Genomic DNA, 22,411 nt, shown 5'->3' on the forward strand with positions numbered 1-22,411 from the left:
CAAACATACGGAATACACTGGAACATGTCAGGTCACCAAAGGTATTTTCAGCAAATGTAAAATGTTTGAACACTGTTCACCAAAACTACTTTTACCAATAGTGGAGTATGTCTTTTTCTCCACACACCACATGAGGGCATCAAAGGGACTTCTCCCCTGCAACAAAAAAAATTCTTCAATGTCTGCTGAAGGTAATTTAGCAAATGTTTTTTTTTATTTTTTTGTATTTATTTTTTGTTTTTGTAGTCACCCAAACTACCTTTGATGAGTCAAAATGAATCCAAATAAGTAAGCTCTACAAGCTAGAAAGAGTACTGCTGCAAACATGTTTGGAAGACCTGTGTAGACACACTTTGGCAACTGTGACATCATGCAATCTGTGCTCTAAAAGAAGTTTACTCAGTTAACCTTTCAGGAACAAACTAATTCAGTCTGTACGACAGCTACTACTAATGTAAAAAATCTACTACTCATCCTCTACATACAGCTGATCATGCTGTTGCTTTATGGCCCACTCTCTTGCTCTTTCTGATTTGTAGTCTTGTTCTAATTTTTATTTGTCCACTTACATTTTCTAATTTCTAACCATATAGTATATGACTTCAATTATGTAATGAGACTTTAACATATAATTACTGCTTAAAAAGCTTTTCTCTTCAGAATACCATTGAAGAAAGGGACTCTGGCCAGTTGGGTAGCATAATTAACAAAACATAAATTTATAAGTGAAGTCTGAAAAACCTGACAAAGGACCATGTTGTCAACATTCCCAGCTTTCTCTTCATAAACGCAAGAAAACAGATTCTAATCAGATGCCATCAATCATTTAAGGCACGTTAAACTAGTGAGGGAATATTTAAAACTGGCAAAAGTAAGTGAGATTAAAAATACTTCCAAAGAATAAGAAAGAATTTGTTGCAAGCTAGCTGAAAGACAAAGTTTATTATATAGTAATACATCAAATAAGATTAATTAGAAACTCAGACTTCTTGCATCCAGTTAAAACATAACTTTAGAAACATAACAAGAGCAATTATTTTTAGGAAAATCACACATATAGCCTTACTTACCCCTTCTGGCCTAAAGAAATTACTTTGAGGTCTGTCCCATGCTTCATCTTTATCCATTTGATTCCTTGTTGTTGAGGGTCAATCATCAGAGGCCAGCGTTCACAGTTTGTTAGAATGGTAGCATTTTCTGTTGACATTCTGTCACTAGGCAGCCCTTCATTGTTCCAAGCAGCCACAGTAGCATCATCAATTAACATAGCAATTGGATCCAGCCCTTCTGTTACTGGAATGGAAACCTTTTAAAAAATTGAAAGCAATAGTGGTAAGATCTATAAAACTGCAAAACAATTTAACCAGCCTACATATGCATTATTGATTAAACTGTAATTCTTTGTATACTTACACGTATTAACAAATTGTTTCATTCTATTTCATTTTTGTGATGAAGCAACCTGTATGGTCGTGAAAGCACTAAACAAATAAAGACATTATTATCCTTAGTCATGTATTAGATAATCTGTTTTGCTTTTGCTTGACTAGCTTTTAAAAGCTGTCAGAAATTTACTCTGCGTGGCAGAGCAAAGTGGGTAACAGTTTTTACAGGATGTATTATCTAGTGCCAGAGGACCACTTTGTTTCTGCCTGCTGTCCCTGATTGTACAGAACGTCTCTGATTTTGCCTCATATTCTTGCCCTGTCCCTTGTAAATTTTTTGATTTTCTGGTAAATTACTAGTACTAATTTCTGGCAATACTGACTGAATGTAAGAGTTTCATACTTCTTACTGCTCAGAAAATGCATGTTGATGCAAAACCTGTAGTTCTATTAATGTTTAAAGTGAATTACAGCAATATCTAATAACTGTCCTTGATTTTTATCCTCCCCTCCCCATTAGTTTTGGATCTGTCCAGAATTGTTAAGCAAAGAAGTTGAATGCTATACTGTTGTCTGCTTGAAAGTGCTCACTGAGTGCTTTACTGGCTTTCATGAGTAAGGATATACAGGAGACTTTGCCCCTAATCCCAATCCTCAAATTATTTTAATAAAACCATTTTCTGTAACAGTAACACTACAGTACAGACCTTCACACAAATATACACACACACACACACACACACACACACACACACACACACACACACACACACACACACACGCACACAAACACACACACAAGCACACACATATAACATTTAAACTATCATCTTACCTAGCCCTTAGTCTAACGTTAATCCAAAGATATTTGCACACCTACTCCAAAATATATCACTAAATCTCTCCCATTGCGCTGCCCTTATTCTAACCCTATCCTACACACGCACGCACACACACACACACACACACACACACACACACACACACACACACACACACACACACACACACACACACACACTTCAATGCTGAAACCAGTAGTGGAGCTAGAGCCTGGGCACAGGGGGCAACTGCTCTGGGCGCAAAGGGGGGCACAACCTTGGCCAGCCTATCCTGATTGCTTGAGTGCATATCAGGTTTTAAAAGTCAGCATTGCATTTGCAGTTATATCCAAGTGCTGTAGCATCCCATGTGTGGTCTAAAGTAAACTGTAGCAACAGCTTGCTAAATTTGGTGCAAGTACTTTGCTATAGTTTAAAAAAAAAAAAGTTTCCTTTTTTTTAACTTAATACCTGAGCACTGTAGTACTGTGTGCATAGTATAAACTGTAGCAACTGCTTGATACATTTGTAGCAAGTAGTTTGCTAGCAGTTTCAAAGAAAAAAATATGTCTTAAGTAAAATCTGAGGAAGAAGGGTTGGAAGTAGGGTACAGAAATGGGACCTGACTGGCTACTGCATTTTAGAGGCACCAGCCACCAGACCATAGACCTTTTTGGGGGGAGGAAGAGGGGCCATGTACCTTGTATCTGGCTAGTATGCCTACCACATCTTTTTTTTTTTTTTTTTTTTTGGCTCTTCAAATGAACAGCTGGGAAGATGGAATGTCAGTACAGACTTAACCCCAGGGACTACAAAAGCCACTTCTGCTGCCGTCTAAAACTTTCACTGTGTATCTGAAAGCTTTTGCAAAACATCAAAACCCCACTTACCTTCATAAAAACACAAGTTCACACACTACAGGAAAAGTCAATGGCCTGCTATTCAACACCTCCTGACACTGATAAATGTAGCTTTCAATTAAAACAGAAAGCAATTATACTCTGTTGATAAGATGTACATTTGACAGAGTATATTGCAAAACTTCCAACTACCTGCTCTGGGATAAAATACTTCAGAATTACCAACATCTCAATCACTGGATAACTTTCTTGTTCCATTACTTTCAGGACATGCACATCATCTTATACTTATAACACTTAGCTAACTTTCCTTTGCAAGGCAACATATCAGCTTTCCCACAGCAGTGATACTTTACTTTGTGAGCTACATAAGACCACTGAGACTAGACATCTGTTTGTCAGGTGCAATAGAAAAGAAACAAAAATTCAGCAACTCTGTCATGGTCATATGCCAGTGGAGTGGATTCTGATGAGACTCAAACATGGAGATCATGTGTGCAACTCAGTCTATGTCACTACATTATACTGCTTTGGTTACACCATACACTGCCATGGCCAGATACAAAAGCATATATGTCAACAATCTTACTTTCATGAGTTTTAGGTAGCACCAGTTACCCCCAAATCATTTTCATTCCTTGCGGATACTTCAACTTTTTATGCCTGTGTTGCTCCTTTACACTTTTCTGCATTAACATCTTTGCTATTTACTTACCTATATTTGCTCATCCTCTGTTTCCAATCTTTATTATTTTGTGGTTTTATGCTTTTTCATTTTACAAAAAGCAAAACTTGCAGAATGCACTAACATCTAGTTAGCTATCATACCTAAATTATGTCAGTGTTATTACTACTACTAGCTACAAGCTACAGATTAAGGTACAATGCCAGATTCCACAGTGCTGTCACCAACAGAAAATGGAGGTGTAATCTTTATGTAGTGTATTACCATAATGTTATCAGTCACTATGTGAAAAACTCCAAAACCGAGAGTATTTCTGACAGATTTGATGGACAAATTACTTCTAGTTGATATGCAACTCTGATGTGTGTCCAAGTTTCCACCCCTCAGACAAGTCCATCTAAACTGGTAGGGAGAACACCAGTTTGATAAGGTCTGACACCACAATGTTCAGTTCAGCGACATGGTAATCAAAAGCTAATGATGTTTTTTTCTGTGTCACTCTACCCTATCTCTGAATTAGACAATCTCAATAAGCACTTGAGATAGGTTATGAAGAAAGTTAAAAAAAAAAAAAAAAGAGAGTGAGAAAATAAAAATACCTGGGCTCAGTTAGGGTTGCCACCTTTTAAGTGGGCCAAAGTGGTACATGGGGGTGTGGCCAATATGACACCGGCCACACCCTCTACCATGACATCACCACAGGAGCAGTGAAGGAGATGCGGTTATGGGTACGACTGATGGCTGCTGGAGTGGCTAGCTAGCTGACTAGCTGGCTGCTGGAGTGGCTAGCTGGTCCGCTGCTGAAGTGGCTAGCTGACTGACTGGCTGGCTGCTGGAGTGGCTAGCTGGTTGGTGGGAGTAGCAGCTGGATGGATGAATGACTGGATGGACGGATGGCTGAATGAATAGATGCCTGGCTGGCTGGATGGATGGCTGGCTGCATGAATGGATGGATGGCTGAATGAATGAATGGATGGCTGGTTGAATGAATGGATGGCTGGCTGGATGAATGGATGGCTGGCTGGCTGGATGAATGAATGGCTGGCTGGATGAATAAATGGCTGGCTGGCTGGTTGGATGAATGGATGGCTGACTGGCTGGTTGGATGAATGGATGGCTGACTGGCTGGATGAATGGATGGCAGGCTGGCTGCATGAATGGATGGATGGCTGGCTGGCTGCATGAATGGATGGATGGCTGGCTCATTAGAAAATAAATAAATAAATAAATAAAAAATTATATATATATATATATATATATATATATATATATATATATATATATATATATATTCTTTATAAAACTGAAAACGCAAGTAATAAATGACAATCTTTCACACTATCAGTGTTTCTTTAGGTCTTCTTTAGTTCTAAAAGAAAGAGGAGTAAGTTCTTACTATAACATCCTTTGATCACATTTCATATAGAAGCATTACTTAAAACACACTGATTAAAACAAGATCCTTACTTAGTGATTAACCACTGTGTTTCATTTTTAAGATAGGTTTGATGCCGACAGCAGAACTGAGGCTAAGACATCTATCTGCTCAGAATAATGTAATCCATTAATATTCTCTTGCCTCAGTAGTTATATAATACAATCTCCACCTCCTACATTCACGTCAATTATGTCATGTGCTCTAAATTTAAAATCTGCATTGCCTTCACTTATAACATATTCAGCAATGACATAATATGAAGAGAAAGACTTAACTTATTTTTGTATTATACTGTTACTTTTAATTTCTCTTAGTATAATAAAAAAAAAAACAAATCTCGTTTTTCTAGCAGCTGTAGAAGCGCTTAAAATAAAGCGCTCCTACAGCTGTGATCTTTGCCCCAATCCCCACCCCTTTCATGAATTGCAGCCAATTGCTGCACAAATTAAAGCACCCGGACCTAACAGGCAGCAACTTTGCCTGCAGGTCCGGGTTGGTGACGTAACTGAATTGCCATGGAAAACCCAGAAGTAATTGTGGCTTTGCCATGGCAATTCAGTGCGATTGAAAAGTGGGACTTTTCAAGTCCCACTACTTTGCACAGTGGGCAACGGAATGAAGCAGTTCAACCCGTGAGTGCCCTGCTGACAACGGGACGGGTGGAAACCTTAGGCTCAGTTCATTGAACAATATCCATCAGTTCAGTTCCTTGACTAAAGGAAGAATCAGGATACTTCCAAGATGGCTGCATATTGACAAACAGCTTAACTCTAGCTCTCGCAGTATGAAAACAGAAACTCAACACAGAAGGCCTGTTGACTTTTATGTTTATGGGTAAATTTCAGTAATTAGTAATAAGTGTACTGATTGGATGCCAGCAAAAAAAGAAATACAGAGTACCTGGAAAAAATCAGCTAAAAATATTAAGTAAGAAACACTGACTGGGGAAAGTTCTGCAGCTGTTCAGCAAAAAGCAATGCAAACTCCAGACATGACTTCCAGTAACCTACAGGAAGATATAAGACAATTGCACACAGACCTAGCTGAAATAAACAAAACAGTGATGGAGGATAACAACACAAAAAAAAGGGTGGAAAAAATGTAAAAAGCGTTCAACAAATATTCAGATGAGATGATAAAGCTGCAAAAATCAGAAGTTGAAATGAAGAAAAGGATGGTTGAATATGAGACTGATCAGGATGAGATGTTTCACAAACAATAGAATTAGAGGACAGAGCACTAGGGAAAACCTGAGATTTTCAGCTACATCCAGAGAAGCTGGAAGGAACATACTACATTAATTTTATGAAAGCACAAATAAGCAATTGGACTGGTATTACACAGCAGGAGTTGTTAGTTGAAAGGCCACATTGCGTATATGCTCCAAACCTGATTATGAGAAAGCAACTTTGACCTTTATAGGTTCATAGGTAGGTACTAGGCTATCGGCCTAAGGGCTTACGTAAGCCTAGCCAATAAGGTTCTCTGGCTTACGCCACCCAAGAAAGTTATTTTCCTGTGCCACTATCGAACAGAGACACAGAAGTGATCCCCAGGGTGTATTTCCTATTTCCCATCCAATCATCAAGATTTTTCTTGAAGAGTGCTAATGAAGAACTTTGCTTGACATAGATGGGTAGCCTGTTTCAGAGTATGGGTAGTCTCTGGGACAGGAATCTATCCCTCCAGCATGTCCTGTTTATTGTGGTGACAAGGTTTAGGTCCCTAGAGCATGTAGCTCGGAGGGATTGGGATTTCTTTAGGTGTAGCATGTCCAACAGCTCTGGGTCTGACATAGCTTTATATGTTAGGCAGAGATCACCTTGGAGTAGGCGATATGCTATGGAGTAAAGCTGGAATTTTTTGAGAAAGTCAGTGTAGGGCATTTGTTTGAGGCCAGTAATCCTCTTTGTGAGGTACTTCTGTGGCCTTTCCAGCTGCTGCAGATGTCTTGTGAGGTACATTCCAAAAGGGCCATTGTACTCTATAATGGGTCTAATGAGTGTCGAATAGACAGGAACAATGACCTCTTTTTTCCTGGATGAGAACCCTTTTATGATGAGGTGTGCCACGTAGAAGGACTTCCTGACTACTGTGGCGATGTGACTATCAAAGGAGAGACTACTGTCCACCTGGGTCCCAAGGTCTCTTATCACACATTCTGTGTTAAGTAGATGCTGCCTATGTGGTAGTTCATGGGTACAGAGTTTTTATCAAAGGGGATGACACAGCATTTTTTGGCATTGAGCTTGAGGCCATGGCTCTGACACCAGGCATCTGTCTCAGCGAGGCCCTTCTGTAGGATGTCCACATCATTTAAGGACTTGACTATGGCTCCTACTTTGCAGTCATCTGTGAACTTCATTAGCCAGAGGCCTTCTGTGTTAGCCTGTACTTCGGAGAAGTAGATACCAAACAGGAGAGGTCCCAGGACGGAACCCTGTGGTACTCCACTTGTCACTGCTTTGAGGTCAGATTTGGAGTCTGCAACTTTTACAGTGTGGGTTCTGTCAATGAGCCAGTTGGAAACTCATCTTATGACGTAGGGATTTATACCTAGTTTAGTGAGTTTAGCTATAATTCCAGAATGGGAGATGGTGTCGAAAGCCTTGGCGAGGTCAAGATAGGCTGTGTGAACCACCTTACCCTCATCTACGGCTTTGGTGACTGCCTCAAAGAAGTCGATCAGGTTCAGGAGGCATGATCTGCCTTTCACAAACCCGAACTGGGTGGGATCCAGAGTTTGAAGGTTACCAATGTCTTTGTTAATGAGTTCCATAATGATACGTTCCATTGCCTTGCAGACCAGGCTCATCAGGCTAATAGATCGATAGTTCCCGGGATCAGTGGTGGCTCCCCCTTTGTGGAATGGGATAACTGTTGCTGTGCACCACTCAGTGGGCACAAAGCCTGATGCAAGGCTATTATTGAACATGATGCTTAAGTGGGGAGCCAGTTCGTTCTGAAGTTGGTGTAAAACGCAGCCTGGGATGTTGTCCGGTCCCATGGATGCTGTGCTTTTGGCTTTAGAGAGTGCAGCTTTTACCTGTGTAGTTGTGATTACAGGGACTCTGCATTCTTCCTGTATAGATATGGGTCCTTTAGGGGGTGAGGGGGGGGGGGGCTAAAGTTAGCAATGAACCTATCTGCCAGGATGTTGGCAATATTAGTTGGTTCTGTAATTTTTGTGCCGTTGTGCTGTAACTCAGAGCAGGTCTGGGTGTTGCCATTGAGATTCTTGACATAGCTATAGAATGCTTTGTGGTTGTCCTTAGAATGAGTGGTGATTTTGTTTTTGTAGCTAGCTTTGGAGGATCTTATAAGGGATCTCAGCTTCTTACTGACCAGGGCGTTCCTCCACTCATGGGATTTTACTCTCTTTTGCAACAGTTTCTTCCTTCTGTTGTACAGTTTGTTTATGGCAGGGGACCACTGGATTGGCTTCCTTTTTTTAGAGGATAGCGTCTTGGTTCTATTTGGGCTAGCATGATCCATGCACTTGTGTAAGTGCTTACAGAGTGCATTTGTGTAGGATTCAGCAGTAGTAACTGTATTGTCCATCTGCATGGGTGTCATGAATTCACCACTTCTGTCTTAAGAAGCATGAAGTTGGCTTTGGAGAAATTTTTTACCGTGGTTTCCTTATTGGGGGGGGGGGGGCAGGATTTGGATATCAGGGGTGATTAGCTTATGGTCGGATCGGACAAACGATGAGTTGACTTCAGGTGTGGAACACCAGTCACTCATGTTGGTAATGACTAGGTCTAGGATATTGTTTCCCCGTGTGGGGGTGTGGATAAGTTGATCCAGGATAATGGTAAAGATGCAATACTACCAACAGAAGATGTTGATTCTGGAAAAAACTGTGGCAGAAGGACAAAATACTAAAAGTGAGAGATAACAGAGTGTTTGTGGAGAATGATTACTCATTGTCACTATTCAGGAAATGTTGAGATGCAGGTCTGAGATTCAAATTGCTGTAGCCAGCTGTCTTCAATGTATTCTTCACTGAAGGGACAAGATCATTTGTTGATGATGTACATGCTAAGTAGGTAATACAAAAGTCTGTCCAACAAAAAGTGAGCTGTGAAATAGAAGGAGATTCCTGCTTCTCATTCTTCCGGTAATAAAGACTACAGAGAGACTCTAACTGTGAAGGTTTTTCCACTGTTTCAACGGAAAATGTTGGAGAGAAGGAAGAGAGCATGATAGTTGACTAGAAGAACTGAGAGTATGTTGGAAATGAAGCAGTGACAGAATTTGGGAGATGGAGATGAACACTAATAAAACCAGTGACAATGTGGGATTACAATGCAATAATTATATTTGGGAAATATGACAGAACAAGAAAATCTGAAAATATTGGACTTTTTCAGAATCTGTTGGGCTTGTGGCGGACTACATCATGTCATTAATGTTGAGAAAAATGCTTTGGGGAGGGGGACAGATGGGAGAAAGTTAACTGTAAGTAAAGAAAACATTTTTTTCTTAATAGTACTATTTTTGTGGTGTATGGTTTTCTTTGCATGCTATAAAGTAACGTTTTCTCAGTTATTTTTAAGTGTAATGGGGATTGTAAATAGGTGCTGCTCTTCTTTTTTCCTTTCTTTCTCCCTTCTCTCTTTCTTCTTGTTCAGTTTTAAGAAATGTAGGCACTGCAATGTGAAAAAAGCCTGGTTACAACAGCATGACTCTGGGAGCTGTGTTAAGTCCAAAGAGCAGTACTTTGAATTGATAATGACTGGCTCCCAGCCAGAAGCGTAAATACCTTCTGGCCATATATCTTTATGTGATAGTATGGCTCCTGGAAATTTATAGAGCACAGCCAGTCATCTTTGCCCAGAAAGGGAAGAATAGACTGAACCGTGACCACCTGAAACTTGGTTCTTTGAACTGACTTGTTTAGTTTGTTGAGATCCAGAATTGGTGTTCCGTCCCCTGTTTTCTTTGACACTAAAAAGAACCTAGTGTAAGTTACAGATTATATCTTCTCAGGCAGGACCTGTTGGATGATTCTTTTTTCTAGCAGCTTTCAAATTTGAATTTCTGCTTGTTCTCTCTGACAGGGTGGAACATTGGGGATTTTTCTTGAAAGTGGAGGTAGAAGGGATAAGGGTATTACACAGCCTCTGGAAATAATTTTCTGCACACAAGTATCTTTTGATAAGTCTCACCAGGCTCTCTGGTGCAGGGATAATCATCCCCCTACTTCCTGCAGAGGTGGGCAATCTGGGGTCCTCCTGTCAAAGAACGAATCTCTGAAACCCTGGATCTGAGGGCCATTTCTGCCTCATGGATGGCGGCATCCATTTGAGTTCCCTTCTCTGCCTCTGGGGGTCTTCCTCCACTTTTGTCCTAGAAAGGACCCTGAGACTTTTTGAACCACTTTTTACAAACACCTCTCCGATTCCGGGAAAAGGTTTGCTGAGAGGTAGAAAAATGCATGTCCTCAACAGTAGACAGGGTCTTTCCATCCTTCCCACACCTGGACAGAGTGTCCTTTACCTTGGGGCCAAATAAGGATGTTCCTTCAAAAGGGCACTGATAAAAGAGGACTTGAAAGGGTCCACAAACTGACAAAGGCACATCCAGGCATGTCTCCTAATGTAAATGCCTGAATCTGCTGCTCTTGGGGTTCCCTCTGCTAAGTTTGAGATCAACCTCATGGAAGAATTGGACATGGACTGTAGGACAGCCAGCTGGGAAGTTTCGGAGGCCTGACCTTCCTCAGAAACAGCAGAGATAGGGTATTTGATAACTCCTTAATCAAATCCCTCTATAATCTAGTAAAATGCACCAAGTAGTTGAGAGACCTTAGTGCAAAAGTGGATGAGGCGTATACACACTTCCCAAATCTGTCCATCACTCGCAACTTCCTGTTGGGGGGGGACAGTGGAACTTTCTTCAGCTAGTTCCTTCCTGGTAGCTGCTGCAGTGACACTGGCATCAACAGGAACTCCCTTACTCCAGAACTGCCTGTCTGCTGGTAGTGCCATTATCCTATCTGGTCTCCGAGGAATGAGTTCTATGGTGTCTGGGTCCTTCCATGCACTCCGTGAGATCATGTTGATAAGCTCATTGGTGCCAAAGTCACCCAGGAGGTAGAAAGTCCAGTACCAAAAGCCTCCAGGAGAACAGATTCTTCAGAAGTTGGGTTACTGGGCATCCAGCCACCTCTCTGTTTAAGGATTTCCAGGAATTCTCCAAATAACAGATCTTCAGGAGGTAACTGTGGGGACCCTTTGCCCTCAACAAAATCCATATCCTTGGTGATGGATTCCTCCAGGGAATCAATGTGCTTCCTCTTGCATGTAATCTTTCTGTAGACCTCCTCAGTGGGATGTTCCAGGGAGGTATCTGAAGAGGAAATTACAATTCCCTAAGTGGAAGCCTGGGGCTTTTCTACTAGCTGCCCCAGTGGAATGAGATGTTGAGGCTCTGAGTGCTGGGTCATCATGGTGGAAGATTTTGGATCTGAGGGGGAAGGTTTTGTCAGAACTGATGGAGCAGAAAAGACCCTCTCCCTAGCCTCAAAGACAAAGCAGCCCAGACAAGAAGAGGACATTGGACCAGGGAAGACCCGCTTCTGGATCACAGTGCCTTCCTGCCTCAAGGGCAAGAACTCTGAGGTGGAAGGTGGAGTCGAGTTGTCCAGTGCAAAGGCTCCATGGTGCAGAGATGGCTCCAAAAATCTCAAAGTTGAATGCAACACTGCAGATCCAACAGGCAGACTATGGCTCTGGGAGCTCTCTGGATCTCTAGGAATCGGAGCTCTCAGGGATGACTATGGATCCAAGAATAAGGATATCCCCATATCCGAAACTAACAGATCCAGGCAACTCAGACCAAGGGAGTCTGACATTACAGTGCTAGACAGAGGAGGAACCTGTATAGGGGGAGTTGAAGACATTCGAATCTCCTGACCCAAATCAGTAGTAGCCGAGGGAACTCTAATCTGCACTAAGAGGATCTTCCTCACCAGTCTCTCCATGTATTTTTCAGTAAGGCTCCTGGAAGAACAAGCAGAAAAGGTAGATGGAGTTATGGGGAGCTCCAAAAAAGGTGAAGGCACTCTATCTGGGACAGGTCCAGCGAAGGAGAGTACCTTACTCTAGGTAAGGGTTTAAATGCCATTTTGGGTGATATCAGATGTAATAACTTAGAACTTATTGAATCCTATTTGGGAACAGTCAGATCTGAAAGAGTCAGATCAGATTATTTTGAGGCTTTCAGATCCATAGCTAAAAAGGGATCTGTAAATGTTGATTTCTTAGGGTCCGGTTTGAGACTGGATCTTTTGTTGATCTTTTTCTTGAAGAATCTGAGGTAGAAGATGAAGAGGAAGGCCTCAGAGAAGAGGATTTCTTCGACTTAATCTTTGAAGAACTACCTTCAGAAATATCTTCTGGGAAAGAGGAGGGAAGAAGTCCTTTCAATATCAGCTTATTTTTTCTTTCCACTAAGCTTGTGGATTGAAACTATGGCATATAAAGCAGCCTTACTGTAAGTGATGAGGGCCCAAAAAACAAATGCATAAAGTGTGGGGATCTGAGACAGGCAATTTATGACCATACTTTGCTCATTTTTTAAAACCCGCTGGCTTTCCTGACATGTTTAAAAATTTTTAAAAACTGACTAAACAGAAGATTTTTTTTTTAGAAGGCAGAAGGAAGAAAGGGAAAAATACCAACAATGGTAATGAAGAACTACCAAGATAGAGGAAGAGACACTAACAATGGTATCAGGAGTATGCAAGTACAAACAAGGGAAGAAAAATAGAAGGTTATTTCTAAACAGATGGGAGAGGAAAGTAGGGCAAGGTTTCTGATTAGAAAGATATTCAGCAGTACGGAAATAAACTACGTAAAGGATATTACTTACCTCTACCTTATAGAGGTCACTTACCTCTGAGGTAATTGGGGTTGGTACATTAGGAGTAAGGGAGAAGTTAAGAGATCCTGGTTGCCACGAGCTTTAGCAATGGCTGAGTCAGATCCGATGGATTGGATCCAAACCCCATCAGTAGAGGACAGAATGAAAATTGACACAAAGATTGCTTTTAAGAAACTGTTTTTGATAATAGCACTAGAGCACAAAAACTTTTAGAACAACAACTTAGGGAACAGAAAGTAGAAAAGGCTCTTGCCAAGCTTAGGGAGCCTAAACAATGAAGCTAACAAGAGATCTTGTAGAGATATTAGTAATATTTTGGAAACGCTACGAATTCTGTATAAAGCAGAGAAATATGAAAATCAAGAAAAGACACAAATAGAAATGTTTATGGAAAAATTAAATATGTCAAGGTTAGAGGTAGATGAGGCTTAATTACCAACAGTTAGGATAGGAGAAGATGAGATAAAAATTGTGATGTATAACCAATCTAGCGGAAAGTCCCCAAGAATAGATGGCATTCCTGTGGAGGTTTGGAAGCTAGGAGGGAAATATAATAAAGATCTGGAAGGTTTTGTTTAACAGTATTTTAAGCGGAGAAGTACCAACATCCTGGAAGAAAGCAGTGGTAGCTGTAATACCTAAAGAGGGCAAAGATGCATCAGATCAACTTCATACAGGCCTATTTCAATAATAAATCATGATTATAAAGAATTCATGTGTATAATGGCTAAAAGAATGGCAAAAGTAATGCCAAAATTGATAGATATGGAACAATGTGTTTTAGTGGAGGGGAGGCAAACATTTGACAACATTACCAGAACACTAATGATCCAGAGGGAAGAAGAAGGTACGAAAATACCATTGTTGTTGGTGGGTCTTGATGCAGAGAAATAATTTGACAGAGTAAGCTGGGACTTTATGAGCAGGGCAATGGAAGCATTTGCATTTCTTGAAAAAATTATAAGGTTGATTAGGAGGATCTATGCGGGATTGGAGGTGAAAATTTAAGTGGGTGGGATCCTCTCTGAAAATTTCTGCTTGAGCATATGAACCAGGCAGGGGTGCCCTCTTTCACTTTTGTTATTTGCATTATATTTAGAACCACTGGCAAAGAAAATAAGGGACTCAGAAATTCAAGGATATAACTGGCATGGTAGTCAAGAAAAGCTTGCTCTATTTGCAGAGGGTAGTATTTTATATCTGGCAAAACGAGAAAGAGACATTACAGTCTTGTAGAACATTTTGAGACAGTTTCAAATCTTTTTCAGGATCCAAAATTAATGAAACTAAAACACAGGTAATAGTGGTAAATTATGTAACCACATATGAATTGGTTCAGCAATAGTCATATTTATGGGGAAATGATAAAATGAAGTATTTAGGAGTATGGATTAAAATGGTTCTGGTGTGGCAACTAAGGATATGTGTGAAAAGACTAAATAGAAGATAATACAAAAACTGAGAAAATGAAGTTTTGTTATATGGATATAGTATTGAGTTTTAAGCCACGGCTTTGGCACCAAACGTTTGTCTGTATTAGACCCCCCTGACGATGTTCACATCTTGGGGGGAATCAATGAGTGCTCCCAGTTTGTAATCATCTATTAACTTGGTCAGCCAATCCTCTATGACATTGGTTTTCATATCCGAGACATAGTCACCAAAGAGGAGGGGGCCAGGCACAGAGCCCTGGGAGACTCCACTGGTGACTGGCCTCTTTGTGGAGGTGGCCTCACTAATTCTAACCTCCTCGGTTCAGACTAGCTATCCAGCATGTTATAAAGGAGTTTATACTTAGTTCCATAACTTTTATGACAATACCAGAGTGGCGTGTTGTATCAAATGCTCTAGCCAGATCTAGGTAAGCAGTATGCACTGTTTTCTCCTCATCCATTGGTTAGTGACCCTTTCAAAGAAGTCCACCAGATTCAGTAAGCATGACCTTCCTTTGACAAAGCCAAACTGGGATGCAGCCAGTGTCTGGAGATCTCATATGTCCTTGATGAAACTTTCCATAGCTTTGCAAATACGACTAGTCTAACTAATGGGTCTGTAGTTTCCAGGATCTGTTGAAGGTCCTCCCTTATGAAGGGGGTGATCATTATAGTCCTCCATTAATGTGGTACAAAGCCTGTTTTGAGTCTATAGTTAAATAATGACTCTGGGGTCCTGATAAGTCATATTTTAGACTATTCAGGAGGCATCCTGGAATGTTATTGGCGTCCATTGAGCCATTTTCTTGGCTTTAATGAGAGCAGCCAGTCCTGCTCCCTAGTTATAGATGGAGGGGTTATGTTTGAGGATATTTTTGAGGGGATGGTTGGAGGTGAGGGGTAAAGCTGGAACCATATTTTTCCACTAACAGGTTTGCTACATTACCAGGCTTAGTGAATGTGGCACCATTATCCACCAGTTCAGCACATTACTATGTGCTGCCCTTGAGGTTCCTGACATAGCTGAGAAGGCCTTATTGTTCATCTAGGAGGCCATCTTAACCTCAAAGATGGCTTTGCTTGACCTAATTATCCCACTTAGTTGCCTGCTTTGATGAAAGTGTGTCTATCTTTATGGGAGTTACCCTTCATGAATTTTGCCTTATTTTTTCCCTTTGTTTTATATCCTGTTTAGTCTGGGATGCCTCCAGGGTGGTTTATTTCTAAGGCTAGTTCTGGGCTTATTTCTGGTAGATACAGTAGCCTCTATGCAGCCAATGAGATGGTTGTCTATAGTTTCTGAGAGCAATTCAGCATAGGCTGTTTGTTCCCTGGGTTTTGTGAGGCACTGAATTTTGAAAATCCATCACTTAATAAAATGTAATTTGCCTTTGACTAGTTCCTACCTGTTACTGGTTTTAATGGGATTACAGAATTGATTTTGATTTCAAAGGAGACAGCTTTATGGTTGGACCTCATCAGGGAGGATGAAACATTTGATGGGAGGGGGTGCAGTATCCGTCCATATTTGCAAGCACAAGGTCTAGTATGTTGGAGTCTCTCTTCACTATATTCACTATTTGGTCAAGGGTGTTTTTATTTATGAAGTCCACAAATCTCTGTGCCTGTAACTTCAGGTCATGTAGGATTGCCATTCTATAAAGGGGAAATTAAAGTCTCCTATAAGTAGGGTGCTAAGTTGGATGGTAACTATCTGCAGTAGGTCCAAGTATGCAGTGTGAGCTTCTTGGGACATGGAGGGTGACCTATAGTTAGCTAGGATATAGTACAGGATTTTGTCTATGATGATCTGCACGTGGAGGGTCTCTAGCAAATCACCCTGTTTGATGGTAATGGTGTGGTATGCTTGTAACTGAGATACCTCCTCTTTTAGCCTTTGTCTGTGCAGCTGCTGGTATAACATGTGGAAGGCACTGAAACCTTACACTCATGGAGTAGTCTCTTCCACTTTAAACCATGTCTTGGTAACTGCACAAATGTTTATATTCTCAAGCATGAGGTGGGCTTGCAGGGAATGTAGTATTTTTATTTAGGCTGCAGGCATTGAACAGTAACATCCTGAGGTTCAGCTGAGTTAATTTTGCAATGTTGGTGGGTTTGTCAATTTCACTTTGCCTAAAAAAGGCACTATGGGGTGGATAAGGTTTTAGCTAGTATTAAAAAGCCTAGAGGGGGGAGGTGCAGACCATCCTTGGGAAAGCAATTTTGTCTGTTAACCATTTCCTCCCAAACTGATAAATACTGGATCCGCCTAGAATGACACCAGAACGACAGCAAGTTGTTGAAATAAATCATTTTTGGTCATATTGTGGCATCACCCTCTGTGATGGTACTAAGCTGCTCAATGCTAAGTTCATACCAGTCTGAGACACATAGTCTGAAAGCTCCAAAATGTCTCTCTTCATATAATACAGGGAGGTACATCTCAGGTCATTCACACCCAGTTCAAGTATGATGGAATCATATGGGTACCTGTGGTGCAATGACTTGAGCAAACTCAAGAAGCAGCATGTGTTTAAAAAAGAACAACTTTTGGCTACACAAATTAATGGTCTACTGGTAGCAGAAAACAATGTAGTGAAAAGTCACTAGAAAAGGAGCATTTAGTAACAGTGGAATACTTTGGCCAAAGCAGTGAAGAGGAACCTTTCTGAACTCACGGATCCTTTTGTAATAAAGCTGCAAATGAATGTGAGCACTCATGATACAAAGCATGTTCTCTTCTCTATTCTACACCAGGAAAGTGAACCGTATACAAACAGACTGATTCACAGACGCTACAAAGATTAATTTTGAGAGAAAGTATGGACTACATATAAAAGTAATCTATTCCCAGTGAAAGACAAGGTAGTCTGCCTTATATAAAACTGATAGTACAGGTGGAACTGCTATCAAAAATGCATTTATTTTAGACACAAACTTAAAATCTACCAAATCAGCTATTTCAAGTGGTACTTCACATGAAATATCAGTCAAAAAAGTTAAAGAACCAAGATGGGGAGCGAACATATTACAGAAGTCCTCCACTTTACCAACAACTTAATCTATAAGCATTGGTTTGAAGTCCAACAGTCTAAATGGAAGGCCAAATAAGTTAAGATATGAACTTCAACATGCAATAACTAAAAAACAAGCTCAAAACATTTTTGAAACATAGCATCTTTAAAACTCACAGAAAGAGTAACATGAAATTTTAGCAGTCCAGTCAAACAGTCTTTTTCTGTCTGGCTTTACAGTCTTGGCAGAAGACATATGGCAGCATCAAGAAGTTCTGAAATGTCATACAAATTAACTGCTGGAACTGGCAAAACCAGTCTCTTATTCAAATACACTCTCCACCCAAGACACTGAAGTTCACACTGCCCACTGAGACTTAATGCTGAAAAAAAACCTGTCAAAAAAGTTGAGAGACAAGTCCTCTACAGCAACCACATGATTTAGAATCAGTGGGAGCCATACATGCAAACAAATGTACCCACTTCAGACAGATTACCTCCAGAGTCGACTTTTCTATTGCCTTCCATCATACTCCAAAGGCTAAAACCCGTATGCAAAATTAATTCTGGAAACTGATGCATCTAATGAGTGCCCTAAAGGCTATTAAGCCCTCTCAGGATAAGGAATGTTATCAAGAAAATCTGGTGCTGAGTAACCCATCATCAAATCAGGATCGCATCACTGTAGAGGGGGCAAGAGATGGTTGTTCCTTACTTTCAAAGTTTTACGATGACTATCTGATTGACCTTCTCAGCAGTGGTTTTAATATCAAGACAAGCTATAGAGCCTGAAGAGTCAACTACACCCCTTCATCTAAAGGAGGAAGACGAAGATACTTCTTCACAAGCATTCAGTCTTTACTGCATGGCTTGACCCATACTGGCCCCAAACCATAAAATAAACCATGTGTAACAAAGGTCTGTAGAGAGAAATTCAAGGGTTCCAAGACAAAACGAAGGTCTGACTATCAGTGATGACTTTGACAGTGAAAGATCCACTGACATTTCATGTAATCAGGCAAAAGGAATTGTGACTATGGTGACAGCCACTGTGATAAGTTCCAAAAGGAAGAAAAGGACAGGAGTCTGGACACTTCCACATGTAGAAGCACATGAAAAAAGAAGTTATGTCTTACCACAAAGTTCCATCTGTGATGTTGATCCTCGTCCAGTCATTACGCATGGGTATTGGTTCCGATCTCAGAATCGAGCTGGCCATTTTCCAAGCTCGCGTCAGACACTAACTCTCGAGCTAAACTCTTACCCATAATTCCCCTCTCCGTGTTACCTCAGATTGAGTTTGCAAGTTAAAAGAAGGTAGAGGTTACCTCTGGTCAACTGACCTATCTGAATCGGAAGGTGAGATCCACTATAAGCCTCAGGAGGGGGATGGAGGGAGGGTTGTAATGACTGAACGAGGATCAACATCACAGATGGAACATTATGGTAAGACATAACTTCTTTATCCGATGATGTTAATCCTCATTCATTCCTTACGCATGGGACAGAGTCCCCAACTACCTTATTTCTTGGGAGGCCCTCATGGAAGGACATTCCTGAGCACCATAGAGCCAAATGATGCTCTTCCCCTGGAAGCCAGATCTAATTTATAATGGCTGATGAAGGTATGTGGTCTAGCCCACATTGCAAAATGTCATGTAAAGAAGCTCTAGCATGGAAAGCAGCTGAGGTTGCTACTGACCGAGTAGAATGAGCCTTGACAGTGGTAGTTAACTGAACATTATCCTTGCTGTAAATAAAGGTCACGCAGTCTTTCAACCACTTAGCCAATGTGACCTTGGAAACAGCACATCCTAATCTAGGTCCAGAAAAGGCCAAAAAAAGCTGATCTGACTTGCGAGAAACTTTAGTTCTGTCCAAGTAGAAACAAAGTTGTCTGTGAATGTCTAGGGTTTGTAGACAATACTCTCCTGTGTTTGAATGATCGGGAAAGAAAACTGGCAATTCAATGGTTTGGTTAATGGAGATGTCAGAAATCACTTTGGGCAAAAAGGTAGGATTAGTTCTCAATGACACTCTGTCCTTATGAAAGGTCAGATATGGCTTCTTGATGCACAAGGCTTGAAGTTCGGAGATACGTCTGGCAGAAATAATGGCAACTAAAAATAAAGTCTTCCAGGACAAGTATTTGAAGTTGCAAGAAGAAGCTGGTTCGAAGGGTGACGTCAAAGCTTGTAAGACTAAAGCCAAATCCCATGGTTGAGTGGGTTCTCTAAAGGGAGGTTTTAGATAAAAACCACCTTTTATGAAGGTCAGGCATAATTTATGAGACATGAAAGAAGAATCCTGGACCCCACTGTGAAAATTAGAAATGGCGGCCAAGTGAACTCTGATCATGGAAGCAGAAAGACCAGACTGGAATAAATCAGACAGATATTCTAGCACTACAGGCTTGGTGCTGAGAAAGGATCTATCTGTTTTTCTTTTAGCCAGATAGTACACCTCTTCCACTTGCTGAGGTATGTATTTCTGGTAGATGGCTTATGAGATGCAATGAGAATGTCACGTACAGGTAAGGATAGATCATTCTGCCTGGCAATCACTGAAAGTGGAGGAGCCAAGCTGTGAGCTTTAGGCTGTTTAGATTGGGGTGAATCAGGCTCTGTGGATGGGAGATCAAGTCTGGGGTTGGATCGAGAGTCCATGGTTGATCTAGCAGATGAGGCCACAGGAAGGGGAACCAAATCTGACGAGGCCAAAATGGCGCTATGAGGATTAATTTGCTCTTCAACCGGCGGGCTTTCTTCAGGACCTGGGGAATGAGGGGAAGAGGAGGAAATGCATAAAGTAGACCCGAGGGCCAATCGCGGACTAGAGTGACCCTGGGTGACTGTCCTCGAGGGGGAATCAGGGCAAAAAAATTGCCTCATTTGTAGTTGGTTGGGGAAGCAAAGAGGTCGCAGCAAGGAAGACCCCGGCGGTTGAAAATCTCCACCGCTATCAAGGGATTCAGGGACCACTTGTGAGGTTAAATAATTTTTTTTTTTTTTTTTTTTTCAAAATAATTTTTTATTTTTAAAAAAAAAAAATGAGTAAACAAAACCATGCATATACATAAAGGTACAAGCAATGAATATACACAAGAATTACATACATGGATGCTTGTGACCTTGATATAAAGAGAGATGAACATAAGAACATATTTAACATGAACAGAGAAGAAGACTACAACATCTTGAAGTATGCATAGTACACAAATTAACAACAATAACCCAAAAGGAACAATATATACAGTGCTACCGGTACTAAAAAAAAAAAAAAAAAAAAAAAACAGTGTCAGTACTTATAAGACTACGTATTAACAGCCCTACTTTTAATTTGCAGTAGGAGGGAGTGGCCCCATAAATAAAGATAGAGAGTATAAGGGAAGGTTTGTAGGAAAGCCAAAGTTTAGTCGCACAGGATTACTTCAAATAGGCTTTTCCAAAGTTTACTGAAATAGGCTCTCTTCTTAGGTCCATTTATGATGAATTTCTGAGCAGAGATATATTTAGTGGCCATGTCTTTGAATCCCCGCCAGCACAGTTTGGTCCGATCTAACCAATTATATGTGATGTAAAGTTTTATGAGGGAGCACAGCGTTATTAGGATGTGAAGATGAAATTTAGGCAGGCCCGGAGGGGGTATATTTAGGATAACCGTATCCCATGAGAGAGTGGAGCTATAGTAACCCATTTTTTTGAGACGCACTTTGAGAGAACACCATAATTTATGGGAATTCTTGCAGTGCCACATAATATGCAGTAAGTCAGCTCTCACACCAGGACAGCACGTACAGAAAGGAGAGCTATTGGAATTAAATTTGTTAATTCTTACGGGGGTATAGTAGGAGTTGTTATTCAACATCAGTTGAGTATATAAGAATTTTTTAAAGGGGGAGAGTTCTATAGTGGTTTTTATAGCTAGTAATTTTTGGTCTTCTGTAATAGAAGAGTTTTGCTTATCCCAGTATTTGGAGAAAAGACAGTTACCTTTGTAGAGTAGAGGGTGTAATAACTTGTATGACAGGGATATTGTTTTGTTGTCATTAGCAACTGTATTAATGATTAGGTTTAATTTATCAATTAGTAGTGTATCGGGGAATATATTATTGGTTTGTGAAGAAATAAGTTCCCTAAGTTGACGGAGCATAACCGTGTATTTGTTATTAACTTTAAGAGTTAAACGTAGCTCAGCAAGAGACATGTTTTTATATTTAAGAATATCCCACACTGTAAGGTCTTTAATGAGAGGGAATTCCTCAAGATCTATCATCTTGTTGTTGATCTTTAGATTTGGATTAAGATGCATTGGTTGAAGAAAAGGAAGAATAAGTTGAAGATTAATGTCCTTAATCAATTTCTGAAAAGATTTTATTTGAAATTTCAATAGGGGTGATAGTCTTGAACTTTTCAAAGAGGCGGGAGATAGAAAGGGAATAGACTTAGGATTGATTTTATTAGAGAGAATATGACTGTGCCATATCTTTAACCAAGCTGGATAGTGAGTTTAAGCTTTTCTATTCATGTTTGCGATGGACCATAGTTTATTAGAGCAAATAATTATGTAATAAAGATGAAAATTTGGAAGGCCCACCCCGCCTTTCTCCTTGGGAAGGCATAATTTGGAAAAAGAAATCCTGACGTTTTTTGGAAACCAAAGAAATTTGACCAAGGTTTTTTCAAACTGTGAAAAAAGGTTGTTTGATATAATAACATTGATTGAACTAAATTGATACAGGAGTCTAGGCAAAATATTCATTTTCACAATAGCTACTTTTGAAAGAAATGATAGATTCAGTAACTTCCATCTTTGAAGGTCTTGACAAATGATAGACCATGATTTAAGCAGATTATTTTGAAGCGACGTTTTAACTGTA

The 22,411-nt window shown here is 40.4% G+C and overlaps 1 protein-coding gene across 1 annotated transcript in view; it reads right to left on the reverse strand.

The window, feature by feature from the left end:
• DNAH11 (dynein axonemal heavy chain 11) overlaps positions 1–22,411 on the reverse strand; it is a 4,606,558-nt gene that overhangs the window by 1,199,590 nt on the left and 3,384,557 nt on the right. The window contains exon 64 of the mRNA XM_044065542.1: positions 1,071–1,306. Within this exon, the coding sequence (XP_043921477.1) occupies positions 1,071–1,306 (236 nt within the window). The remainder of the gene's footprint in view (positions 1–1,070; positions 1,307–22,411) is intronic.

The sequence above is a fragment of the Protopterus annectens genome, chromosome 3.part0 (assembly GCF_019279795.1).
Source record: "Protopterus annectens isolate FY-2018-M chromosome 3.part0, PAN1.0, whole genome shotgun sequence".
Classification (NCBI taxonomy): Eukaryota; Metazoa; Chordata; order Ceratodontiformes; family Protopteridae; genus Protopterus; species Protopterus annectens.